Source organism: Perca fluviatilis, chromosome 5 (assembly GCF_010015445.1).
Source record: "Perca fluviatilis chromosome 5, GENO_Pfluv_1.0, whole genome shotgun sequence".
Lineage (NCBI taxonomy): Eukaryota > Metazoa > Chordata > Actinopteri > Perciformes > Percidae > Perca > Perca fluviatilis.
The window spans coordinates 34,721,578-34,749,147 of NC_053116.1; the positions used below are offsets into that span (position 1 = coordinate 34,721,578).

Sequence of the window (27,570 nt, forward strand, 5' to 3'; positions counted from 1 at the left end):
GCCTGTACATATTTTTAATATCCAATGGTTTAATAACATAATGACATATTTGCAACAACAAAAAAAGGGTAAACTATGACCTCCAGACAGCGATCTTAATCTATGAAAAAGTAAATAGATAATATATGTTCAATAGAAAAGAAAGAAAAGATCTACATCTAACATCTATCAGGCTAATATTGTATTCTGCGCTTTGACACACAATGCCGCTTCTCTTCTCACTGTTCTATCGAAATGCCACTGAAGAAGCAACTGAAAAAAAAAAACGACTGCCGGCTTATTCAGCCAGTTAAACCGAGAGTACGATCTGTGAGAGCTTGTTCCTCTTTTTCACCAACGCACAGCACACAAACTTCCTTGTCCAAGCCCAGTGCGCTGCGCTCCGTCGCCCCGTCCGCATCTTCAGCAGCCTAACCCGTACTGTTAGTACTGTTAAGGAATGGAACCTACGGAAAAGAAATGAGGATTATTCTTTAGTCGGTCATCTGAATCTATAGAAGAGCACATAGACAACACGCAGAAACAATAGTCGAAGTGAGTGGCTGAAGCGCGGTAGGTGTCCTCTTGATCTGTTTTTGCTTGTGTGGAAAGGGAGTAGCCAAACTGTCCGAAAGATGACTGTAAGGGGTGATGGGGGATGATCGGCCGTGAAGTTAATGTCGAACACATTTTCGATAAAATAAGAACGTTATGCTTTGATGATTGACAAATGAAGACTTGTAGTTTTACAACAAGGATGCTCAGTTCCAAAAAGAGGAACTTCAGTTTGAGTTGAAACGCCAATCGCCTACAGAATATTACAGTATGTAGAGGAATGTGAAAGTGGTCAAAAGTGATGTAAACTAATTGATAAACACACTTTAACTACAGTTTATTACACTTTCTTATATATATATTCTGTGTGTGTGTGTGTGTGTGTGTGTGTGTGTGTGTGTGTGTGTGTGTGTGTGTGTGTGTGTGTGTTTGATAAAGAGAGTTATTTTTAGACTGTCCATCTAGACTAAACCAGAAACCAGTTTCTGTTCAGTTTTTTGTTACTTCCAGTATTTGTACATTAACTTTCATTTTAGATGTTCAATGGTCTAAAACATTTTAAACAGCACCCAAAAATAATACAACAGATATACTGTAAATATAGTGTATGGAGGCTTGTGTGTGCTATTAGTACTGCATTGATGGCTTGATGCTGTATTGGTGCCTTCTGTTTGTAAATGGTTGGCTAACACTGGCACATTTACAGAAATGTTAAATAATGTGCGTTATCCTTATAAAAAAAAAAAAAAATTGAAATCCCTTTAAGATTATTGCTTTAATCCCAGAGGAATCTTACAGAGACACTCTTTGTGCATTAAACATGTTGCAAAAATGCCAGTATTATATCATACTGGTGGCCATTGTTAAATTCCCCATCCAGCAACTACCTTACTGCAGCAGCAACATAACTCGGCTTTTTTTCCCCAAAATGTTGTAAACCAAAAGTAAAGAAAAAGGTTATTGCAACCCCAAATGTTTAAATGACACAATATTCACGGTTGGTTGCTTGAGTGTGTCTTGCGTTGATGGAGAAGCAGAATTTACATTTTAAAGACACACCAAAGGTTCTTTTGTACCTTAAAATAATGTTTCCAAAATCATTTCAGTGGTTCATCAACTCGTAACAGGGTGAACGTCACTTCTGCATTTGCTTTATAACCGCACTGAGCAAGTTTGCCAGATCGGGTAGCGGATCTGTAGTTATAATGAGACATATGACAATGGTAATAGACAATTCCACTTCCAACCTGTAGGGGGACCGAAGAGGAAACGTGCTTTGGTGTTGCTTTAAGAGACACAACCAACTTCCTCTATTCAATCAATCCTCTATTTGAATAATAATATGTATGTCTACGTATGTATACGTATGGTCCATTATGTACAGTAACAATATGTATGAACATACTGTAAGGTAATGTATCTTGCCTAGGGCTGACACTAATGATCTTTTTCATTATGGATTCATCTGTTGAGTAGTTTCTCAATGAATTGTTTGGTCTGCAAAATGTCAGAAAAGAGTGAAAACTGACAATTTCTGACATTTTTAAATGTCTAGTTTTTTTATCCAACAAAGAGTCCAACACTCAAATATATTACATTTACAATGGCATAAAAAAAGCAAATCCTCACACTTTGAGAAGCTTTTGCCATTTTTGCTTGATGATTGATGACAAATCAATAATCAGAACAGTCGCAGATGAATGTACGTACGCACAGAACTGAAGTAACGTAATTTACATTCAGAAATGAGGACGGAAAACGCTCCTGTGGGTCGTATTTTCTTTTTCTAAGGAGCTAATTTATCAGACTGTCCTATGGGTCGTATTAGAGGATTGGAACAAACAACCTATGTGGTCTTATAGTTTGGAGGACTTGTTGTATACATAAGATACCACGCTAAACTACTGTATATATACTGTAGAGTAGTAAATATACTGTGATCTTGCAGATAATAAATGCAATATCTATAATTATATAAGTAAAAAGTAAACAAAGAATTTTAGAAGTGTATAGATTGTACAACAAATCACTCTCAGCTTTTATCGTTGTTTTAGTCACGACCACCTAAACCGAAACCAAGTCATCACCAAGACCAGAATGTATCGAGACCAAGTCAAGGCAGGGCGAGACCCACACGATAAAAGGTGGAACATGTTAACCATAGGCATTTCTTAAATTGATGTGAAAGATCCACATTCCCATCAAAAATACCCACAGAAAAGCAATTAAAGGGTAACTACGATTTTTTTCAACCCTATTTTCCTATGTTTTTGTGTCTAAGTGACTGATGGGAACAACAATCTCTGACATTGGTCCAGTATTAAGCGAGATCAAGCTACAATGTAAGTTAATAGGTCAGTTGTCCAGCTTGTCCAGACCAAAAGCATGGTTTTATTAAATGGAGTCTGGTGGGTTTAGCGCTCCTTTTAGTGGCAAAAACAGCACTTTTTAGTGGACCAAACTGACGCTGAACATTTGCTCCATAGGGTTACATTGCAGCCCGGTCTATGGCTGCCGGTTACAGTGTTCACGCTAATGCTGGACCAATTTCAAAGATTGTTGTTCCTATGAGTCACTTACACACAAAACCATAGGAAAATAGGGTCCAGGTTGAAAAAGAAACGGTAGTTACCCTTTAAGATTCTTCTTCATTCACCTCTTTAATTGCCATAAGTGTTTTATGAGAAATGCTTTGATAAAATAATCAAAAAGGAGTTGTGGCCTTGACCAGTCTTAAAAAACAAACCTGGGTCTTCTTCATCTGAGACCGAGACAGGTCCGAGTAAAAATGCGTTAGATACCGAAACGAGACTGAGACCTTCAAAAAGTGGTCTTAAGGCCGATCCTGAGTACTACAAACACTGGCTTTTATATATGAACTATCTGTCAAGTAAACCGGATGAAACATATTCAATTCAATTCAATTTTATTTGTAGGGTCAAATCACAACAAGAGTTATCTCAGGACACTTTAGAGATAGAGTAGGTCTAGCCCACACTCTAAACAATTTCCGCCCCCCCCCACCCCTTGACACAGAGACACCAATACAGATAGAAATATGGAGAAATATGATTCATAATAATTATAGCAGTTATTATGATGACACATAAAAGAATTTACTGTAGATGCACAAATGGTGCAGGAGCTCAGATTCAGTCCAACAGGACTGTCCATGTCGAATGCAATCGTATCACGCAGTACAACAACAAAAAATATGAGACACCTGAGCATGCTTCAGATGGAGAAACCCTGCAGTCCAGAGTCATCGGTCTTCATAAGTCACTTAAAAACAATGCAAGTGACAAGCAGAATGTTGGGGCTGTGAGATGATTTTCGTTTCTTCTTTCTTTTCTTTTGTGCGTTATATATCTGCCTAATGTCCTGTTGGTTGCGTGCCAGGCAGCCAGGTGATGTTGTTATGGCCTGAGGCAGTCCCAAACACACAGCCTGGCAGTCTTCCACAGCCCACAACATTTACATCTGTGTAAAAAAAAAAAAAAAAATCGCTCCTCATAACAGAACACATGAATTATTGCTGTATTTTGTCTGTTGAGAGAGAGTGTTGGCTCGTATGTGTTAAACTAAAATAGTTTGGTGGTAGGATAACAGCTGGAATCCTTCAGAAATATTCGTGTAATCATGGCATTCAGTTGAAGTGCCAGTAAAGAACCGACCTGGCTGAGTACCTGCTTACTGCTTGGACAGCTACAGGGTACAGATAAACATAGTGTGCAATTTTTTTTTGTTTTGTTTTAAATCACACATGCAAGTGTGTAATGTTGAAGGGTACGTTTGTTATGCCCAAATCAACAAAGTATCAAAGCGCACTTGTTCCTGAGAGCAGGTGATGTTTGCAGGGGAACGTATTTGCATGTTACGATATCATTTGATAATTATGAACTGGGCCTTTATACGAACACTAACCTTAGAGTTACAGTATGGTAGAAGAGACAGCAACATGTTGTAAGTTGTACTCTTTTGGGCGCGTTTGGAAATTCTGTTCTTCAATTGAAATTGAATGTCTGCGTATTTCTTATAATGTCATTGGTTGCAATCTGAGCTTGTGATCAATACATGAATCCGGGAACTTTCCACTACAGTGCAGAAAATAAAACTCTTCCTCCTGTTATTCCTCCTCAAATTTGCAATATGATCAAAATAAATTAGTTATATAGGTTAAACCTCTGACGCGCCGGCTCGTCCAAACGATGTTTGACAGCACTCCTACTCAAAAAGCGATATTACAAAATTTCATTTCAGCCATTTATTTTCTATTTTAGTCATATATAACCTAAAGACTTTGGTAAACTCATTTCAAGTAGTCAAACAATTCGTACAACACATCATGAGTTAAGGTTTGTTTTCTAAAAGAGATTTGAGGACTTTCAAAAAGCCAACATCAACGTTTCAGCTATAGCAGCCAAATTATCTAAAGCTGAGTTTGTTCCGAACATTTTGATAAGAAACACATGGGGATCAGTTATGTGCAAATACCTTAAAAAGGTAAATTTAAGAAGATATGTAAAAAAAAATGCCATTAGACCTCAGAGGGTTAACTATCACTTTGATCAGAAATAGAGACCTGGGCTGAGAGGTATGCTCTTTTAAAAAGTCTCTGTGCTGTTATGCCCTCTTTTCAGTGTGGCTGACTACAGCTGCGCTCCTCTTTCAGACAGTTTTACCCGTGCTCTTGATTAGTACAGTGCTTATTTTAAATATATGTACTTTTGAAAGAAGAAATAACACATCCTTCCTCTTTAAAATGAAAAGTCGTCTCATGTTGGCCAATATTAGCAGACCTAAGTAACTGACATTGCTGAGTATGTTTGCTGACTCTGTAGCTGTGTTCGAAACCAGTCCCTCATTCACTCACTCACTATTCCCTATATAGTGTTTATTAAATAGTGAACTATATAGGGAACAACTAAACGAGATTTCGGACACTACGTGCACCGTTTTTTTGTGTGTCGGAGGCGGTCGCACCAAGCATCATGTAAACAAACCCAAACAAAAATACTTCTGATACGTTCCTGAAACAAGCTCACACGAGAATAGTAAAAGGTTGTTTACATGTCGCGAGTTACATTTCCACTGTTAAAAAAACAAAAGGCCGTCCCATTTTTCCTTTTTCAGTTTTCGCGGGTGCTTCTGCTTCTTCTTCTCCTCCGGGGGAAAACACGACAGCGTGGCATTGTGGTTAGTCTATTTCCACGACGTTCCACTTCCGGGGATTGCTTTTGCTCTGCCGGTAATTCCGCTGGATGTCACTCTTTTCGGGTGCCCGAAAATGTCCCGTTACCTTTCGCTTTCTTTGTGTTGGAATTTTAAGCTCCGGTGGATTTGTGAGGACTATGGTTAACTGCTTCTCAGATCTCTGCAGGGTAAATCCAGACAGCTAGCTAGACTATCTGTCAAATCTGAGTTTTAAAGCAACCTTTGAACGTACACGTTCCACCAAAACAAGTTCCTTTCCGATGCTATTTTGCAGCAGCGCCGCCCTAGACCATTTTGATTGGTTTAAAGAAATGCCAATAAACCAGAGCACGTTTTTCTCCCACCCCAGAATAATGTGTGGACTCGCCAGACCCTCCTCCACAGCGCTGTTAAGAAGGGTCTGGCAATGCGAGACTGTGATAAAAGGGAATAAAATGTAGGGTACAACGTATGTACACTCAAACTAGCTGTGCATTGTGGGTTATTTTGTAGTGGACTACATAGTGATTGAAATTAACCCTCTGAGGGCATTTTTAGATATCTTCTTGAATTCTCCTTTTAAAGTTTTTTTGCATATAACCTGATCCCCGTGTGTTTCATATCAAAATGTTCAGAACAAACTCAGCTTTCTGTATAGTGACGCCCAAAATTGTTCCAGAGCAATGTATAAAGAGATAATTTGGCCCTAAAGTGGAAATATTTTTCAAATCTCTTGTGAAAACATACCTACACTCAGTTGTTTTGGTGCTTTAAATGAGTTTACAAAAGTCTTGGGTTCACAAAAGTGTAATATATGAATAAAATGGTTACTAAATGTCTAAAATGAAATTTTGTAATATCGCTTTTTTGAGTAGGAGTGTTGTCAAACATTGTTTGGACTCGCCGTTGTCCTCTGACGGTTAACCACGGAGAATTCTAACACCACTACAAAATGGCGAACACACTTTAAAGTGCACTATTTCCATGACGGGGAACACAGCTTATCACTCCTTCTCTACTTGCTCCTGTTATATTACATACTGACAGATAAACACCATGCTGTCTTTTAAGAGAATCTTGGGAAATTAAGGCAAATTCAATGTCACATTGTCTTGTGATGGGACATAAGCTTATTCGCTTTCTTTCCCCAGTGTGATCTCTTGTTGTCACCGTCAGAGACTCCAGCAAAGTTACTGCTACTGGCTGAGATAGTCCGGCACATAATCCCCCCATAAAACTGGATTTTTTTTTTTTTTTTTGACTGATTTAACAAACAAGATATGTGAGTTGTAGAGGCGCTGGTGAGTGGATTTTGTTAAATTTGCACACAGCTCGGCTACAAGTTTCCCCCTGTAACCAGCCTTTGTGCTAAGCCAAAGTAACAGGCATATATTTAGATTACAGACATGACAGTGGTTTAAATCTTCAAATCTAACTCCCTGCAAGAACATGAATAAGAGTCTTTTCCAACATTTTTTCTTCTCTTAAGCGTCATATTTCCAAATCTGACTTCTGTGGCCATGTAGCTCATGTTGTTTTGTGACAAGTGAAAGTGAATTTTAAAAGAAATGCTCCGTTCCTGCTCACAACCGCATTCCTATTGACCTCCCAGAGATTCTGTCTTTTAACACGTCGTGTTGGATAGTTTGGATAGTGTTGATAGAATTCCAAATTTTTCTGACTTTTTCAATACAGTATTCCACAGACTGAAGGTACGGAGCAAAACAAATCATCATGTTGAAAGTAACTGATTCATAACTTCTTTTATTAATTATGTGGGTTCCGCTGACATGAAAGCTCTATTTTTAGGGACCCATGTGGTCTGGACAGTGAATGCGTCACTGTAAGGAGAAACAGAAGCACAGAAGTGAAACTGTCAGCGTAGTCAAAGCACAGCATTTCTCATAGATTAATCTTTCATATCTCAAACAAAGGAGGGTTGAAAATGTTGCTACGCTTATTCACCTTCCTCCTGAGAGCTAAATGCAAGGGGGGGGGGCTAGAGGGGGGTCACGGGGTAACAACATTGTGTTGTTCTATCCTATCCAATATTTCCTGCATTTCAAAGCGGATTTTCTGTATTCTAATAAAATGTCCACCAAGAAATATATCTGTAAAATAACAGAAGTCATTCTGGCAGCTCATTACCCGGACTTTGCTGCGTTATTAAAAACTGTGTTTGTAGCTACAGTTACAAAAACAGAATATTTTCTGTTAGGCCTTTTATATAAATTCTCTCAGCAAGTAAACTTCTGAAATTACTTCCAAAAGTTTTTTTTTTTCTTTGAGATACTGCATGCTTTCTCTCGTTTGGTGGGTGTGTCTCTCTCGTTTATTGGCTGGGTCACAGGTGATACCCAATCAGCAGAGACGCGTCTGTAAACTGTAATGAAAAGGCAGAGCGCTTGCGCACACAACAGGGTGTTCAGGGTTGAACATGGCCCTGGTCTTGGTCTCAACCCGTCAAAGTCTTGGTCTTTAGGCGGTCGTGACTACAACACAAGCTTAGTTTAGTATTTCTGCACTGTAATTTCTTGTTACTTTTGTGCCAACATATACACTGATACCAATATATCTGCAATAACTTCAATCAATTTATCAGTCTGATCCTCTAATCATAGAATTCAATTATATTATGTAAATATTAATAAACATATCATGTTTTGGATTCAAAATGGTAAGGAAACAATGTTTTATGTGTCTTGCCATTTATGGAGCTATTTGAAAAATATAAGTTGCTAATTTTCATATACTGTACATAATATTTTATGTTAACATCTTTGGAAAAAGTCACTTTGAGTAGAAAGCTAAATAAAACAAATCCCATTCATTATTCATTTCAGTTGTTTTCATTTTAAATTGTATATCAGAATACAATACACATTTTCTATAGGCTCAGTCTGCCTTTGAAAAAAAAAGAAAACACAATTCCAGTGCTGGTTCTATGATATCAGAATTTTGGATAGTCACCATGGAGACATGAATTGGTCATGTGACAAGGGCTGGGAAGATTGGCAGAACAGGCAGCCAAGTGACAGATCCAATGGAAATCATAACTGTCAGATTGACAGCACTCTAGCCCAATGGATGGCAGGGGGGGGTGGGGGGGGGGCAATCATATTTCAGCGGGGGGCCCATGTCCCCCTTCTAGCCCCGCCCCGGTTTGTGTTCAGGCGACGTGGGGATTTCCTCTGACATGAATTGTTGCTGCTTTACTCGCGGACTGAGATGAATCGATGACAGCTGCGTTTTTTACAGAGCCAAACTAGGGCAATGTGTTACCACCAGCCTAATGCTGACCTCCATTTTGTATCAGCAAAAATAACACATGAAGCCCCGAATGTTCAATACTTGTTAGGCTGAGCTTCCTGCGATTAGACATCTAAAGAGGAACCAGGTTTGGAACACAGAGAGAAAAAAAAAAGGAAGCATCTACGGTAACATCACTAATTCTGACCTCAAGTAGAACGGAACTTCCTGTGTCTGAATATTCAAATGAAACATTTTCCATTGCATACCACAGTACAGTGGTGAGTGGCAGCAGGGCAGAATGGTCTTGGTTATGTAAGACTGTAGATATTTGTTGGAGAACAGATCGAGAGATTGCTTGCAGAAAGATTTAAAGTTTTGTCAGTGTTTGGTGTTTCCTGTCGCTCGGGGATATCGGCGTCGCGACATGTGACTTCTACAATCATAGGAGATCTGTCTGCATGGTCACAGGGCTCTGCTGTTTAGCGGTGGTGGGATGTAACTAAGTGCATTTAATGGACAGTACTTGAGTACAAATTTGAGCTACTTTTACTTTTACTTGAGTCTTTTCTTTTCATTCCTCATTCTACTTCTACTCCGCTACATCTCAGAGAGAAATATTGTACTCCACTGCATCTGGCAGCCTTAGTTTACTTTACAAATTAAGATTTTTGCACACAAAACACATGTAGTTTATAAGATATTATGTTTTATTATAAATTAAACTACCCAACAATTTAACGGCCTACAAGTGCAGCTGAAATGATTAAACCATTAAACACACAACTGTTTGGATCGTTCCCACCAGTGGTGGGAGAAGTATTCAGATCTTTTACTTAAGTAAAAGTATTAATACCACACTGTAAAATATACTACGTTACAAGTAAAAGTCCTGCATTGAAAATGTTACTTAAATAAAAGTATGTAAGTATCATCTGGAAAATGTACTTAAAGTATGAAAAGTAAAAGTTCTTAATGCAGAAAAATCCTCCTATTTTAGAAACTGGAAACGATCCAAACAGTTGTGTGTTTAATCAGTCAGCTGGACTTGTAGGCGGCTATATTGTTGGGTAGTTTAATTTATAATAAAACATCATATTTTATAAACTACACGTGTTTTGTGTGCAAAAATCTTAATGTCAGATGAATGTAGTGGAGTAAAAAGTACAATATTTCTCTCTGAAATGTAGCGCAGTAAAAGTAGAAAGTGGCACAAAAAGAAGGGACTCCTAAAGTACAGTACTTGAGTAAATGTACTTAGTTACATTCCACCACTGGTTTCCAGTCTCTAAAATGGGAGGATTTGTGCAATAATCTTCTTCCTTGAGCTGAAGAGAGCTGGGTTACACATAACAACTCTCTCATCTGTCCTCTCCATCTGTGAATGTGAGCCAACATGTGCTATAAAACACAGCTTCTATCACCCGTCACAGACTCCCTCTTTGTTCTCGCTCCTGTTAAGCCTTGTTCCTGATAACTGCAGTCACATTTACATGCACACAATCAGATACGGTGTGATATGTAGAGAAAACAAAGTATTCCCTAGATGTTGCAGTTGAATAAGGGGGCTTGTGTGGAACTATTTGTATTGCCAAGGTAGATAGAAAGACCTTGCAGTGTTAATTCTTGGAAGATCTCAATTGATATAAACATACGAATTAAAACAGTATCGCAGGAGGCCAACATCTGTAAAAAGTATTAAGTCAGAATTAACTGCAATAATGTGGATAGTAGGGGCGCCCGGATAGCTCAGTTGGTAGAGCGGGCGCCTATATATAGAGGTTTACTCCTCGACTCCGATCTGCGGCTCTACGCTGCATGTCATTCCCCCTCTCTCTCCACTTTCATTTGTTCAGCTGTCCTGTCAATAGAGGCCTAAAAATGCCCAAAAAATAATCTTAAAAAAAATAATAATGTGGATTGCAGGGGCATACAGCATCCCTAAAATCATACAGCCAAGGTCATCCAGTAAGCTGACTGTGTGTGTCAGATATAAAGCTTGAGTTATACTTCTTCGCCGTTGCTACGTACGAAGATACGTGGAGACACGTACCGACGCCGGAACCCTACGCCGTAGCCTGACGTGCACCTCTCAAAAACGTAACTGCACGTCGCGGCGACGCTCGGCCATGGCTTGGTAGCGTTGCATTTCCCCCTACTCATTTCCCCCTACTCATTTCCTGGTTCTTTGGAAGTTGAATAAAGTGACAAAAACGTTTAAAAAGAGAGTCAAAAGCGTCGAATAAAGCGACAAAAACGTCGGGGAAAGAAGCGACAAAAAAGTTTTAATAAAACATTTTCAGATTTAGACCCAAAAGGACAACAAGTTTATGATCGACAGGAAGAAAACACAAGGGTTAAGGGGATCAGTTTTTTTTAACCCACACCACAAACTTTCTTCTAATCTTTTAACGCCTAAACTTAACTGCCGTCGCGGCAGGACAATCTCCTTTATGTCGGCTAAACCCAACTGTAAAGGTCGCTGAATTGACCGGTGCCCTGTACCCGGCTCACAGTCACCTTTTCTCAGCTAACTGTAACTATATAGGCCGTTACACTTAACTGTCATGTGACGGGTCGACGCGTAATGTCGTACGATATCATACGGATCCGTTCATGAGAATGCTTTGGTTGGTATGCTCTCTGTAGTTACAGTATAGCCATGGACTGAGCTGCACAGCCACAGGAAACTTGTTCAAATTCCAAAATACCTCAGTCAACCAGACTTGCATTACAGAGCATCTGTGTTTTAAAGATACTGTTTCACTTTCACACAGATTTCACGCAGCACATGAACAGCAGTGTCCTGTGTGAAACTCCTGTGTTTTGTTTGACCCATCCGTCCATCCGCCCCGACCTCGTCCCTACGCGCAGTGGGGGGGTTCTAGACCCTTTCAAATGGAGGGGCCTGGCTGGGGCCACATGCAAATTTTAGGGGTACCAAATATATTTGGTGTAAACTTGTTTCAGTTTGTTCTATTTAGAAGCTAATTGTGCTTGATAAATGTAATGGATGGACAGTATAAGGATGGTACATGAACCAGTGATCTTCCTTTTTATTGTCTTTTTCATCTCAGTTTGTGAAATTCACAATTTTCACTCTGTTAGTTACAGTCACACACACATTAAAACAGGCCTGAATTACACACATGCTCAGGACCTATACATGTTATACACACACTAATGGAGGGATTTCAGAATGAGGGGGTTGGGGGTTTTGGTGCCTTGCTCAAGAACCCAGGAGGTGAACTGGCACCTCTCCAGCTACCAATCCAACCTTTGTATTTTGGTCCGTACGGGGGCTTGAACCTGCGACCCTACTACCTACTACCACCCCAATGGAATAGTAACTTGATCGATTAATTGATCTGCAAATGTTTTTTGAATTTTCACGAGGTTTTCAGTTAAAGGGTTGTATGGTTGTTTATTTTAAAAACAATAGATTAAAAACACTTTGACAAGTGGATGGACAATTCAAAAAGGGTATAGGACCAGAAAAGCATTTTGCTTTTTACTACTCCTTTTCAGACAAGAGTACAGTATTTATTTAAGAGTATTCATTTATTTTTTCTTATTTTTTTATTTTTTCTTAAAGTGAAATATGTCTTTTATTTTAAATATTTTTATTTTTTCATTTTTATGTTGTTTGAAATAAACCATTCATATTAAGCACAAGTGGTACATACCACCAACCCTGTATAGGTTAACCTACATTTTAGTTATCACTGCACATGAATAATATCCCCTCTTTGGGGATAAAGGTGGAGTTAAAAATGGACGAAAATATTTGCCACAATTAGGGGGGGCCAGAGGGGGGTCAAGGCTTAATATTAAGGGGCAAAAGCCACATACCCTGCAGGAATAATCCTTAACATCTACAGTAAGAAGGGGACTTTTATATTCATTCTTAGTTTTTGTCACATAATATTTGACCAGCATACGTCGCCTTGCAGTATTCAAAGGTCATTTAATGCTTTACTTGTTCTTTTATTAAGCTGTTTATGTGGATGTGGTTTTGTGCATCTTACCAACACAGTCTTGAGGTTTTTGAAGTTCAGGATGTGTGTTAGAAAATCAACAGTCTTTGTGTTAAAGACAAAATATGTGTCAAGCCATTCTAAATGAAGTACTGTATTGTGGTGCTGCAGAAACATCCCACTCTACAAATCGTATTCTACAGACTAAAAAAAGATTTTCTTTGGTACAGATCCTTGCAAAAATCCCACTGTAATCAGTAGATGTTTTTTTAAATGTTATACTTTTCAATGAAAATGAGAATAATGATACAAAAATGATCATTCCCTCCAATATCGTGAGTCATATCGCAATCGCGATGTCAGTCAAAATAACGGCAGTTGGCCATTTTCCTCATATCGTGCAGCCCTAACTGGGCCTAACTAATACATGTAACATCTCAATGGGGTGTCCACAGCTTTAATGTCTTGCTGTTTCTTCTCTGTTGTCCTCCTGCAGAAGGCACCATGGGCTGCGTGGGCTCAAAGAAGGAGCAGGAGCCTCTCAGCAAAGGGACGGGTAACGACGATCTGCAGAACCGTGCGCAGACAGCCCACTATGTCAAAGACCCCACCGCAGGGAACTCCATGAGCAAAGCTGTAAGCAGTAATGTTGCGAGAAAAGTAACACGTTGCTGTTCATCACATGGCAAGTAGTCTATATCGACGACGGTTCATTTCCGGGATTGTTCAGGTGCCGCGGGAAATTCTGCCGGATGTCCCTCATTTCGGCCAGATGTCCGTCACTTTCCTCTTTCTTTGTGTTGGCATTATTCTAAACTCCGGTGGATTTATGAGGACTATGGTTAACCTCAGATCTCTGCAGGGTAAATCCAGACAGCTAGCTAGACTATCTGATGAGTCAGCTCTAAAAGCACAAAATGAGCAAAAAAAATGAGAAAGACAATGAGAAAGATGAGAAAAAAAGTTGTTGGGTAATTTAATTCAGTGATTAACAACCTTGGGGTCCAATCCCCTCCAAATGGTCACAGGATAAATCTGAGAGGTTGTGAGATGACTAATGGTGCAGGACATTTCTGCTACTGTGGAGGTTTCTCTAATCTTTTCTTTTTGGGTAAGGAACTACTGGATAACTTTACCTTTTTCTGTCTCAAATGCACCCCCAAGGGCCCCCGCTAGACTTTTATTTTTTTATTTTTTTTCGGGGGACCACAAGTTGTAAAGGTTGATCCGTAAGTATAGCTAACTGATAAATGTAGTGGAGTAAAATAGCATCAAATGGAAATATTGTGCTTAGATACAGTACTTGAGCAAATATACTTGGTTACTTCCCATCATTGAACATGAATTCAGATCACTAGTGGATCACTAATCACTACTGTGGCTAGATTACTAGCCACATTATATTACATTACATGTCATTGAGCTGATGCTTTTATCCAAAGCGACTTACATTTGCTATATATGTCAGAGGTCGCACGCCCCTGGAGCAACTAGGGCTTAAGTGTCTTGCTCAGGGACACACTGGTTCACGTATAGCAGTGGGAAACGAACCCAGGTCTCCCGCACCAAAGGCATGTGTCATATCCACTGCACCATCACCACCCCACAGATATATATATATATATCTGACTATATAGTGTTTGTGAACTTTTTTGCCAATAAAAATGGGTGCGCACACACCTGCAGCTGTGCCCTGGCTTTAAATAAAGAATGGGGAAGATCAATGGTGTCAATTGCAGAAGCAGTGAAAGTAGACACAATAGACAATAGAGAAAAGTCGTTGGTTACTGGTAGTGATAGGAGAGAGTTTTCAGAGAGAATAGATGTGCGCCAACGTACACTCCGAACATGTTCTCGTGGCTTGTTTGCATACTGGCCAGACTTTGATCTGAGCCATGCGTACGTAGCAGTGCTGCGGTGTGAAACTGTGGTTCCTCTGGCTACTGCTTCCTGTCAGATGACTGTAACAACTCTTTCACCCTCAGTGAAGAAAGAGGAAGTGACAGAAGCAGAACCAGAGCACTCAGGCAAGAGACGTATAAACTTCAGTATTTAGCAACACATAGGACCTCAACTCAGACATAGGACCTCAACTCAGACATAAACCAGAATGACTCTGTTCCAGGTTGCAGCTACTTGACGCTGCTGGAAGCAACTTGGCGCCCTGCACTTTTTTTCCAGATCACTAATCTGCTCAGGGAGTATTGTATTATATACTGTAGCTCTCAGATGTCCACATTTAAAGATAGTCTGTCTTGCTGTCTGGTCCTTATACAGCTCAGCTCATTATACCCTTGTGCTAATGTTGCACAATGTTAAAAACCATCTAAGAAACCCACTACAAACACCCAAACCTAAGTAAAGATAACTGCCGAAAATGTGCTGATTTTGCAAGTGGATAAGATAAGTCCTTCCTTCCTCCCTTCCTTTCAAGTGTTTGTTTTCTGAGCAGTGGCTTTATTCTAGATGAAGTAGTGACTCTAGAGTCACTACTCGCTGTGAAGCTAATCGCCGTCACTCTCTCACATTCTCTATCACCCACTCCCCACACACACACACACACACACACATGCTGGCTTGAGGCAGACATCAACGCACAAGTACAAACATCAGGCCACTTACGTAGGCTACGGCGAAAGCTCTTGCGTGGAGCCTCCGCAGAACCATAAATCACGCTTTAGTCTCACATTGCCAGACCTTCCTTCACAGCGCAGCGGAGGAGGGTCTGGCTAGTCCACACAGCATTCCGGGATGGGAGAAAAACATGATCTGGTTTATTGGCATTTCTTCAAACCAATCACAATCGTCAAGCACTGATGCCTCTGCAAAATAGCCTCTGGAAGGAACTTGTTTTGGTGGAACGTGTACGTTCAGAAGTTGTTTTACTCGTGCAACAGAAAACTCAGATTGGACAGATAGTCTAGCTAGCTGTCTGGATTTACCCTGCAGAGATCTGAGGAGCAGTTAACCATAGTCCTCATAAAACGACCAGAGTTTAAAATTCCAACACAAAGAAAGCAGAAGGTAACGGACATCCGACTAAAAAGAGTGAAATCCGGCGGAATTTTCCAGCGGCAATGGAGCAATCCCGGAAGTGGAACGTCGTGGATATAGACTACATTTGCCTTAACAAATGTGATTTGACCAATGAATTATTGCAGCTTTAAGAAAGTTTTTTTTTCTTTGGGAATTAATACTTGACAGAACTTGACCTTTTCTCTTAGCCTTAAACACAATATATCTGTGTCTTTCTCTCTACAGAGCAAAATGCCATCCAATGCAATCTCTTCAGATGGTGAGTTTCAATCTTTTTACTGCTGCAGCTCCACAGTATGTATTGCAATCCTTAAGCAGCTGTACGTGTTTCTGTATCTTGTGTATCAAAAGTCAATCACTAAGAAACCATGAGGTCATTCGATGGCAGGTTTATTTCTAACCTCCCCCTTATATTGTCAACACCACCATAGAGTCTGCCATCGAGACAGTTATTTTAAACAGCATCATCTAGGTCTGTCCGAAGCTCAGCACAACATGTGAGCGAGTGGAAAGGGGAGTGAGGTGTGAGTCGACACAGAGCGACTCACCACACAGGCCTCCAAAACAGACCAGTGCTGTTATTATTATCAAGGAAGTCAGTTACATAGCCAAAGTACGGGGAACCCAATGAAATGCAGACTTAAATGCAGTGTGTCTACTAAAAAAAACAAAAAAAACATTCACTGACGCTGAGTCATTGTGCACTCTCATGTACACACTGTCACATATCAGGGATGTTGGGTTAAAACTTCATGAAAAACTTTCTTCAGAATGTCGACTTTTCACAAGCCAAGATAACCAGGCTTGGTTTCAGCTCCGTAGTCATTTTTTAAGTGTATACAGTGATTGTTTTGTCTGTTTTACAAGCACACAGATGTTCTCTCAGGCCAAAATATCTCAGCATGCAATTCTTCAGAAAGGGACTTTTTTTTTTTTTACTGCATATCAAGAGCACAATGTACCAATATGAAGCCTTCTGCTTTTCTTCTTTTCCGGGCAATGCTGCTGTAGGAGAGAGTATTGCCATGGCCCTGTTCGACTATGAAGCCATTCATGACGGTGACCTTGGCTTCAAGAAGGGAGATAAACTCAAAATCTTAGAGGAGTAAGTATCAGTGAAGGATATCATTTATTCTTTGTTGCTTCAGATATAAGAATAAGTATATAAGAAATAATAAGTTAATTGTGGGTCCAAAATTTTTTGACAGTTTTTGGACTTGTAAAACGTGGTTTGTCATGTCTTTGTCGGCACGAGATAGTCACACTTGTGTGTCTGTGGCCATATTTAAACTACTATGTTTTGGCTGCAAGAAATCAATAAATGATGAAGAAGGCTGGCCATTGGGCAGGTTACTACATTTGTTAAGATGCTTAAGTCAGCTGTGATGACAAACCTGACACAATTGTAGCAGCACTTAGGCTACATCTACGCTACTACGCTTTGGTTTAGAAACGAATATCTTCTGCTACCGTTTACGCCTCGCGTTTACACTACTCCGGAGTTTCAGAGCCCCTAAAACGGAGACTTTTGGACACACAGCTGCCTCCATTTTGGTTTGAAAACTCCGGGGTTGCGTTGTAGTCTCGAAGGGCACAAATGGAGACCTTTGGAAACAACGATGCACGTTTGTTTGTTTGTCTTTCTCTCTCTCTCTCTCTCTCTCTCTCTCTCTCTCTCTCTCTCTCTCTCTCTCTCTCTCTCTCTCTCTCTCTCTCTCTCTCTCTCTCTCTCTCTCTCTCTCTCTCTCTCTCTCTCTCTGCAGATCGGGGGAGTGGTGGAGAGCTATGTTAATCAGTTCAGGTCAGGAAGGCTACATCCCCAGTAATTATGTGGCCAAAGATACTCTGGAGGCAGAAGAGTAAGTGTACTCACATTGAAAACACATTTATATGCATTATCAGTATCTCACTAGTGAAAACTTCTGTTGTTTTTTAATAAGATAGATAGATAGATAGATAGATAGATAGATAGATAGATAGATAGATAGATAGATAGATAGATAGATAGATAGATAGATAGATAGATAGATAGACTTTTATTGATCCCAAATTGGGTCATTTCAGTGCTACAGCAGAAAAATATCAGACACACAGCACACATACAGAATATACAAGACATACTAAATAGGATAGAGTACAAGAACAGCTTTTCAAAAATAAAGATAAAAAAATACAAAGGAAAGAATGTACAAATGTATTTACAAGTTGGGAATAAAAATGTACAACTACTTAAATAGTTACACTTTTAAGTTGTTGTTATTACACTTGTGCAGTATTGTGATGTATATGAGTCTTATCTAACAAGTGTGATGAAGGCTTAAAAAGTTGTATTGCCTGTGGTAGGAATGACTTCGAGCAGGCAGTGCGACATTGAAGCTATAATATGACTATGAAATATTTGTATTATTGATTATTAATGATAAACTAACTATGATAATATAGCATGCCTTTAAAAAAACAAAAAGTCCTAGTATCATGTAACACATTTAGATGGCACTTTTTTTATTTTCTCTCACAGTGGAAATGAACAAGGAAACAAAGCACACAATATGAAGGGAGAATAAAGGCTCGCACAGGAAGAGCCGTTGGGAGGTTTCTGTATTAACTCATCTGTTTCCTGTTTTTTTTAAGGTGGTTCTTTAAGGGCGTGAGCAGGAAAGATGCTGAGAGGCAGCTGCTGGCCCCTGGCAACAAATTGGGATCCTACATGATCCGAGACAGTGAGACCACCCAGGGTGAGTAAAAGACATTAAAAACACAGCTCATTTTTCCTTTAGTGGAGCAGTCTTAGTAGTCATAATGAGACATTATTGACAGACAAAAAAAAATAAAAATCTCAACTGACAAATGTTACAATGTTATCTTGGCAGTCGCTGCAGAAGTTGTGTTTTTAAGAGCGAGGCACAAATTAATTTAATTTTAATTTCGTGTACTTTGCACATTTTAAGCCACTGTCAATGCATTCGGTGTACGATACAAACATTTTGTTGCACACCTTTGTTACAAACAGTACTAGATATGTAGGTTAGCATGACTTTAATGTTAGAAATTGGCCATTAACGCTGCTATTATTCATATTTTTATATTAACAATGGACGGGATGACTGTGTGTAATGTGAATAGGGTCACTCGTACTGATTTTATTGGTGTTGTTTTCAGACGCTGCCATTTTCAGCATAAAAGCTTTCTGATAAACCCCTCCAAATCAGGAGTTGTTAGAGACCAAACCAGAGTTAAAATGAGAGTGAATTAATATTCTAATGACTTATGTTTGTCAGATTGCAACACACATAAGGCCAAATGAATGCTAATCTAGCTCAGTGTCTACTGGATGTTTATATAGGCTATTGTTTGCTAACATGTTAGTCATATCAACCTAAAACAGTGATGGTATGTCAATGTTGTGTTCACAGCTTGTTTCCGTTGCCCCCATGTGGCCAACATGATTTTAATTATTTCTTTGATAATGAACACATTCAGAATTGTCCAACTGAATAGATATGGTGAATAGTTTAACCCTCCTTTTGTCCTCTGGTCAAATTTGACCCGTTTTCAAAAAGTTTCGATATCAGAAATTTGGGTTTATTGCAACCAAATTGTCAAACAAAAATAACGCTCTTCACAAGTCAAATAAATGATCAGTTCACTACTTTCATTGAATGTGGGTGTTTTATTCAATTTTATAGCATTTGGGGAAAAAAAGATAAAAGATCGTTGGAGAAAAAGTGACAAAAATATCAGGGAAAGTGACAAAAAACTTTGAAAAAAGTGACAAAAACGTCGGGGAAAGTGACAAGAATGTCGAAAAAAATTTGACCCCAAAAAACAAGGTAAAAGGGCCACTGCACCAATTTTACAGGAATATTCTGTGTACTCGTCATGAGGAGCACTATCCAACTTGAGCAAACAGTTGTTTAATGTCTTCTGTGGCTCTGGAGGGAGCCCTCTAAAGCTGGAAAACATAACCGTGATTATGTCCTCAGGGTTAAATCGTTTTTTACGCTTGCAACTTCAACATTTTTAACACAAACACTACATTACTAACTGGAGGTGAGAGATTCAAATGAAGAGGGCATTTAAGAGGAATGAAATATGCTATTGAGTTGCATTATGGGGAATGTAGGATCCAGCGATTTCGGAGCTTAACCCATAATAAAGTAAAAGTCAGGATATCTTGGCCTCTGTATTTCTGATTTTGATTATTCTCTTTTGAATCGGTATTTTGCGAGTCCTTCAAATGTATGTTAGTGCCATTCTAAATCACTGGAGTTCCCCCCTTTAAGTGTGCCGGCAGTCCCAGTAGCTACTCACACGACTACACATCTTTGGAATCTACTGACATACAAATATAGATTTTAAAATGTCAGTGAAAGAATATATTGGTATCAGCATTTAAAAAACAAATCCCCCTACGGGTGACATGGTAACTGGTAACTAGTGTTTCTTTCTCTTTTACTACAGGCAGCTACTCCCTGTCTGTCAGGGACCTTGATGCTCATTCCGGTGACACTGTTAAACATTATAAGATCCGTACGCTGGACAACGGAGGGTTCTACATCTCCCCCCGCAACACCTTCAGCACCCTGCAGGAGCTGGTCAACCATTACAAGAGTGAGTCCACTGTACTGTCAGAATTCAGACTTGTTTCCAGATAGTTTGTCACTGAATGAGTTTAGTTCCTCACAGCCGAGTGTTTAAGTAGTCTTGTTGACTGATTATTTGTCATCAAAATGATGATTTAAGGAGAAAAGGGGGGATCCTTAGTAATAATAAGGGAGGGTGGGGGGGGGGGTTCTTCCAAATGTTTCTCTGTAATGGTGGAAAAGAGTAACTTCAGTTTACTTACAGTAATGCACAGCACACTCTACTGGCCGACTTTGATACCTTAGCCTATGTGAAAATGATCAGTGTCATTATTAAAGCGATACATTGTATTGCTCATCATTATTACTAGCATGAAGGTGTTTTTATTTTTGCCAAACTTTTTTGTGAAATTATATAATTTTCCTCGCAAATAACAACAACACCGTACTTATTTTTATTGTATAAAAACATTGTGTAAAATGGAGAAAAAAAACTCTACACAATGACTCAGTGGTGTAGTATAATGTATTGTAGTGGGTATACTGTACCAATTTTATATATATATATATATATATATATATATATATATATATATATATATATATATATATATATATATATATATATGGGCCAGAATCTGCCTTTGGGCAATGGGGGGCATAACATAATGGGGGGTCTGGGTGTCCTCCCCCAGGGAAGTTTTGAGCATCGACTTCATTTTTGTTGCATTTGGATACGCTTTAATGCACCAATTTACGGTGGAAATACCTTTATTTAGCCTATGCGAATAAAAAGAACACAGATGACAAGTCAAAATATATCAAAAATATAATGTAAAGTATGTTGTTGCATGTCATTGGGCATTTTTAAGTGGGTATATGGAAATCCTGGATCTTTCTTAGTGGGTATGCTGCATATACCTGCGTATCACGTAGACTACACCACTGCAATGACTCTTTACACTAGACATAAACACATTACAAAATCCAATCATGATTCGTGTTTTGTGTTAATTTCAGAGCAGGGAGATGGCCTCTGCCAAACGCTGACCAACCCGTGCTTGAGCCCCAAACCTGAGAAACCGTGGGAGAAAGATGCCTGGGAAATCCCGAGATCATCCCTCAAACTGGAAAGGAAGCTTGGTGCTGGCCAGTTTGGAGAAGTCTGGATGGGTGAGATATATCATAATTACACAAGCCAGTTATTGATGGAGATGGGAAGTTAAACATTCATTTTCTAATTCCAATTCTTGTTTTTGCTTTAAGCTACATACAATAAGCACACCAAAGTTGCAGTGAAGACCATGAAGCCTGGCAGCATGTCAGTGGAAGCCTTCATGGGCGAGGCCAACCTGATGAAAAGTCTACAGCACGACAAACTGGTCCGACTCAATGCCGTGGTCAGCAAGGAGGAGCCTATCTATATCATCACAGAGTTCATGGAGAAAGGTTTGTGCGTGCGTGCATGCGTGTGCATGCGTGTGCGTGCGTCTGCGTGTGTGCGTGGTGCTTCAAATTTATCCATTTATACCATCAAATATTAGTGTTTTTCCCCAAAACCTTTGTATAGACTGCTTATTAAAACTCTACAACAATTTAACTGAAGAAAGGTGTGTGTGTGTGTGTGTGTGTGTGTGTGTGTGTGTGTGTGTGTGTGTGTGTGTGTGTGTGTGTGTGTGTGTGTGTGTGTGTGTGTGTGTGTGTGTGTGTGTGGATGCTCTATAACATATTATGCTAAAACCCAATATAACTGAATGGCAAATCACTGTGTACCCCTGAGGGTACTTTTGCATTTTCATTACTTTTGATTTTTCTTTCTTAATCTGCATATTGAGTCAGATGCACATCTGAAACACTATACGTGTGGCACTTGGAAACTTGGTAGCAAGCAAGCAGAGAAGTCTTAAAGTAATGGCTAAATGGTTTAAATAGAAAGCTAAATGTTATGAATAACCTGTTTAAATAGTTTGTTCAAAGAAATGGATAAACGGTAGCAATAGTTAGAGCTCCCTAGTATTAGCAGTGGACGCGAAATGTATTTAACATTAAAAAAATATTGGTTGAAACTTTGTCAATAAATGTCTGTAAAGGATATCCATTTTTTGCACCACTAGGTCACAGATATTTGCTTATATTGAGGATGTGTCCAACACATTGAGCTATAGATGAAGCATGCGTTAACATGCACGTGTGTGTGTGTGTGTGTGTGTGTGTGTTTGTGTGTTCCTACAGGTAGTTTATTAGACTTCTTAAAGAGCGATGAGGGCAACCGTGTCCAGCTCCCCAAACTCATCGACTTCTCGGCCCAGGTGAGATTCATTCAGTCACAATTACCATCAGTCCTCCATCTACACATTACAGCTTGCAAGACCAATGCTCTATTTGTTTGGTTGTTTGGTGTTTTAGATCAACAAATCCTTTGTGAGTACTCACATATGGCTTTTTGAGTTCAGTAATCTATTTCTCTGTTTAGGGACTTTGTTGAAAGTGCAATATATCATTCAATATCTACTTATTTAAGTTCAGATTTGTCTAATTCTGCAATTGCATTAAAGTGTTTCAATAAGGAAATGCTGCTAGTGTGGCCGTACAGTATGCTGTTTCAGGCTGTTTTGTACAATTCCATTGCCAGTGCAAAATTATGTTTTTCCGTGTGCAACAACATGAAAAATCTCCGGACCAAAAATATCAATAATATCTGTATTCACTAGAAGTTTTTATACAGTGTATGTACAATTTCAACTTTATCTTACAACTTTTTTGCCTTTATATTTGTCTTTAAATTGTTCTACTTAATATGTATTTATTTATTTATATTGTTATATTTAAATAGCTTTGTATTTTCATTGTATTGCTTATATTTTTTTGGAAAACTGACTCTAAGGGCAACGCACAAAAATTCCAATGCACCTGTAATGCTTTTAAACTTTGTCTCTAGATCGCAGAGGGCATGGCCTACATTGAGCAGAGGAACTACATCCACAGAGACCTGAGAGCTGCCAACATCCTGGTCAATAAGGCTTTAGTGTGCAAAATTGCTGACTTTGGCCTCGCTCGCATCATTGAAGACAACGAGTACACAGCCAGGGAAGGTACGACGCAATATTCACTGTCAGATGTTCGGTAGCTACGTGTCATCAGCAGAAGTGACTGAGAAACTGGGGAACTGATTCCCCAGAACGGATGAAATGTTTGCAGTCACGGTTTTATCAGTTCAGGGGAAATTACTTTGTACATAAGTAGTCTCCCATTGCCAGACCTTCCTCCACAGCGCTGCAGAGGAGGGTCTGGCTAGTCCACACAACATTCCGGGTTGGGAGAAAAACGTACGCTGGTCTATTGGCATTTCTTTAAACCAATCACAATCGTCTTGGGCGATGCTAAAATAGCCTCGGGAAGGAACTTGTTTTGGTGGAACGTGTACGTTCAAAAGTTGTTTTAGTCGTGCAACAGAAAACTCAGATTGGACAGATAGTCTAGCTAGCTGTTTGGATTTAACCTGCAGAGATCTGAGGAGCAGTTAACCATAGTCCTCAGAAATCCACCGGCAGAATTTCCGGCGCCACCGTAGCAATCACGGAAGTGGAACGTCGTAGATATAGAATACAACATAAGTGGCAAAATAGTAATAGGTGAAGAATAGAGAGTGCCTTGCTATATATAGCTTACTGAATGAGCAGAGGATGTGTATCTCCTCAGCAGTGTTATTAGGAGCCAGCTAATGTACAGAATCAATAACAAAGTCAACATTACTTCATTTCTTTTTCAATTTTCCTTTATAACCAGGAGCCAAATTCCCCATCAAATGGACAGCCCCTGAGGCCATCAACTACGGCTCTTTCACCATCAAATCTGACGTCTGGTCCTTTGGCATCTTGCTGACTGAAATTATCAGCTATGGACGCACACCATACCCAGGTAAGTGGATCACTGATTTCAACTTTGATATAGTATTTGCCAGAATGCCTCTACAGAGCAGAGACCTTGCACTTGCAGTTAGTACATAAAGGTTGTGTCCCATTTCGACACCTGAATTCAGCCCATTAATTCTCTTGGCCTTGGTATAAAGTGGCCTTGCATAGGTGGGAAGATAACGCCATGTTGAAAGAGGGTGACAGTTGTGAATTTGGATTTTCTTTTAGAGATAGAGGCAGAATGGAAAATCTTTACTAAGAGCTACTTTGTTGAGAGTTAAGGGCCACTCGTAGTATCCTTTTTGTTACCTTAGACCTTGAATATCATTTTGTATCATTTCGGTTAGCCCTTGATGCCAGGTGCAGCAGTAACAAGGTTACCGCTATGCTAGCAGCTCTGTGAAGCTGTTCATAGGCATGCACAGTGAGCTAAATCCTAACAGCATGTTAACATGCTTGTGCATGTCAATGCTAACATGCTGATGTTTAGCAGGTATAATGTTTACCATATTTACCATCTTAATTTAGCGTTTTAGCATGCTAACATTTGCTAGCAATAAACACAAAGCTCGGCTGAGGCTGACGGGATGTCGTTAGTTTTGCAGGTATTTTGGTCATAAACCAGTATTGTATACAAAGTATTGGACACATTACAATGTTGACCTGAGAAAAAGTCAGAGGATCACCAAAGTTAGGAGAATTCCTCCTGAGGGCGACATGAACCAAATTGCATGGTAATTCATCCAATAGTTGCCTGGATATTTAACTCAAAACCACAAATGTCAATGTTATTGTAGCGCTAGAGAAAAAGTGAGGCTATCACCCAAGTAAGAGGGCTTTGTCCTCTGGGGACCATGAATGTCCACACAAGGTTTATTGGCAATCCATCCAGTAATTTTTGAGATATTTCAGTCAACTGGCAAACCGACCAACATTGCCATCCATAGAGACACAACACTAGCGTCCCAGCCCATAGTCATTGAATGCCATGCAGCCCATGACCTATTGCTCATTTATGTTTAGGAGGATGTGGTTTTGCAGTCTCTTTTAACCCACTAGAACTAATGTGTCATTTCCCCCAACACATGCTGTGTCAAAGGCACTGTGACACATTCAGTGTCATTTGTGTATCCTTTAACACACACGTGCAGTATGACACAATGACAGTGGAATGAATTAGCCCACACGTGTGTGTTAAGTCCCTAAATATATTTTGCATTGAATATTCAATTTATAAAATAGAATTTATGAATTAGTCGTCTGTAAATTGATTGAAAGACGTTATATAATTATTTCCTACCAAATAAACGAAAATAGAAAATGTATCAAATTGATTGTAGACTGTAAAAGAGAAAAAAGCTCCAATGCACTCTTCTTGTGAAATGTAATAATGAAGGCGTTTTATTTGAGTGCCTTGGACCTTTTTTCTCTTTTGAAGTTTTGTGTTCCCTTTCCAAAGAGCACCTTCATGATTTATTTTGAACTTCTGAGCGCTCCAGGCTTTTCTTCTTAAGCTTGTAGACTGTGTTGACCAATCGTGTGCTCTTGTTTCCAGGGATGACTAACCCAGAAGTGATCCGTTCCCTGGAGAAGGGCTACCGAATGCAGCGCCTGGACAGCTGTCCCACCGAACTCTATGAAATCATGCTGGAGTGCTGGAAGAACAAGCCTGAGGACCGTCCCACCTTTGATTACCTGCAAAGTGTCCTGGAGGATTTCTACACAGCCACAGAGAGCCAGTATCAGCAGCAGCCATGAGAATTAACATCCACAGATGGGTTTTCTCTTATAGTACTGTTCCATTCATACGTAACAACAAGTCAAGTTTATATGTGCAGCAGTGCAATTCAGAGCCCACACATACACATCCACACACACACACACACACACATCCACACACATGCTCTCTCTTTACCATTCTCTCTCCGTCTGTCTCTCTTTCTCTTTCTCTTTCTCATTCATCTACACATAATGTATTGCAACAAGGGACTGTACAAAAATTATTGGGGAGGGTTGATACTTTATTAACAATTTTTTTAAGGAAGCTATGCATCACTGTTTCTAAAAAATTTTTGTATTTTTATTGGGCCCTCCGTCCTTTGAATAAGAACATTATAAAGTAAAATCACCACAGATGAGAGACGCAACATATAAAAGCAATATAAAGAGTAATTGTTATTATTTCTATTAAAATATTGTCACAACTCAATCCTACCTCATACTTAGGTCAGGGACACAGCACAACATAGCACATGACCACAGCTGCATCAACTGGATATTCATCTTCACAAAACTGACCACAAATCATCTGGATGCACACCAGCAGCAGTCTTGTAAATCACATTGACATATGCAGTAGTCACCAGTGCATAATATGTGCAGACATATATACTGTATGTGTTAGTTTTATCTGCAGCTATATGTCATGTGGATCACTATATTTCGGGAAAAACCTGCAAATCATTTTGCACAGAAAACATTTGACCTGATATCTAATGCATATCGCTCTCTAGGGATGATTACTGGTGACGGGTCATTTTCATTACTGAGCTTTGGAGGTAAGGTGTGGGCTGCAAAACTGGACCCATGCAAGACTCTTCTCTACATGTACAAGTGAAAATAGCATGTCTTGGCTTGGATAGGCCCTGCTGATGCAGAGGGTACTTCTAACAAATTTGCAAGAGAAGGCTGAGGGGAAACAGGCCCTCCACTGTGCTGTAAAAAACATTCTGACTACTTTTTTTGAATCAATAAGATAAATAGCCATCCCACTTTTTTGCCCTCACCCCTCTTATAATGTTCGTACAGTCCCTAACATTCAAGCATCTTTTAAAGTGATTTACACAACATGCAGAGTATGCAGGAGGCCGTGCAAAGATACATGGCCATATTCATCAACAAACAAGGCCACCTGGAAGCAGAAAAGACTGTAGTGAGTTGTTATGCTCCAGCAAACAATGTGCATCCATCAAAGGAAGGCATAACCACAGCACAGATGTTAATAGTGAAATAGGTGCAGTGCTCAGCTCTGATAATACTATGTTGATGTCAACAATTCAGCAGGAAAAGCTGTCTTTGTCCCCT

At 39.5% G+C, this 27,570-nt stretch overlaps 1 protein-coding gene across 2 annotated transcripts; it reads left to right on the plus strand.

Moving 5' to 3' along the window:
- Positions 1-353: 353 nt before the first annotated feature.
- hck (HCK proto-oncogene, Src family tyrosine kinase) lies at positions 354-27,230 on the plus strand. Of its 2 annotated transcripts, none has more exons than XM_039800625.1 (13): positions 354-534; positions 13,450-13,589; positions 16,215-16,248; positions 17,001-17,094; positions 17,753-17,848; positions 18,621-18,724; positions 20,451-20,600; positions 21,593-21,745; positions 21,839-22,021; positions 22,805-22,881; positions 23,511-23,664; positions 24,359-24,490; positions 26,042-27,230. In XM_039800625.1, the coding sequence occupies exons 2-13, from the start codon at positions 13,458-13,460 to the stop codon at positions 26,242-26,244; spliced, it is 1,512 nt and encodes a 503-aa protein (XP_039656559.1). In that variant the 5' UTR covers positions 354-534; positions 13,450-13,457; the 3' UTR covers positions 26,245-27,230. The 2 variants fall into 2 exon arrangements, with proteins under 2 accessions (XP_039656559.1, XP_039656558.1); XM_039800624.1 differs by having other exon boundaries at positions 355-552.
- The last annotated feature ends 340 nt before the right edge of the window (positions 27,231-27,570 follow it).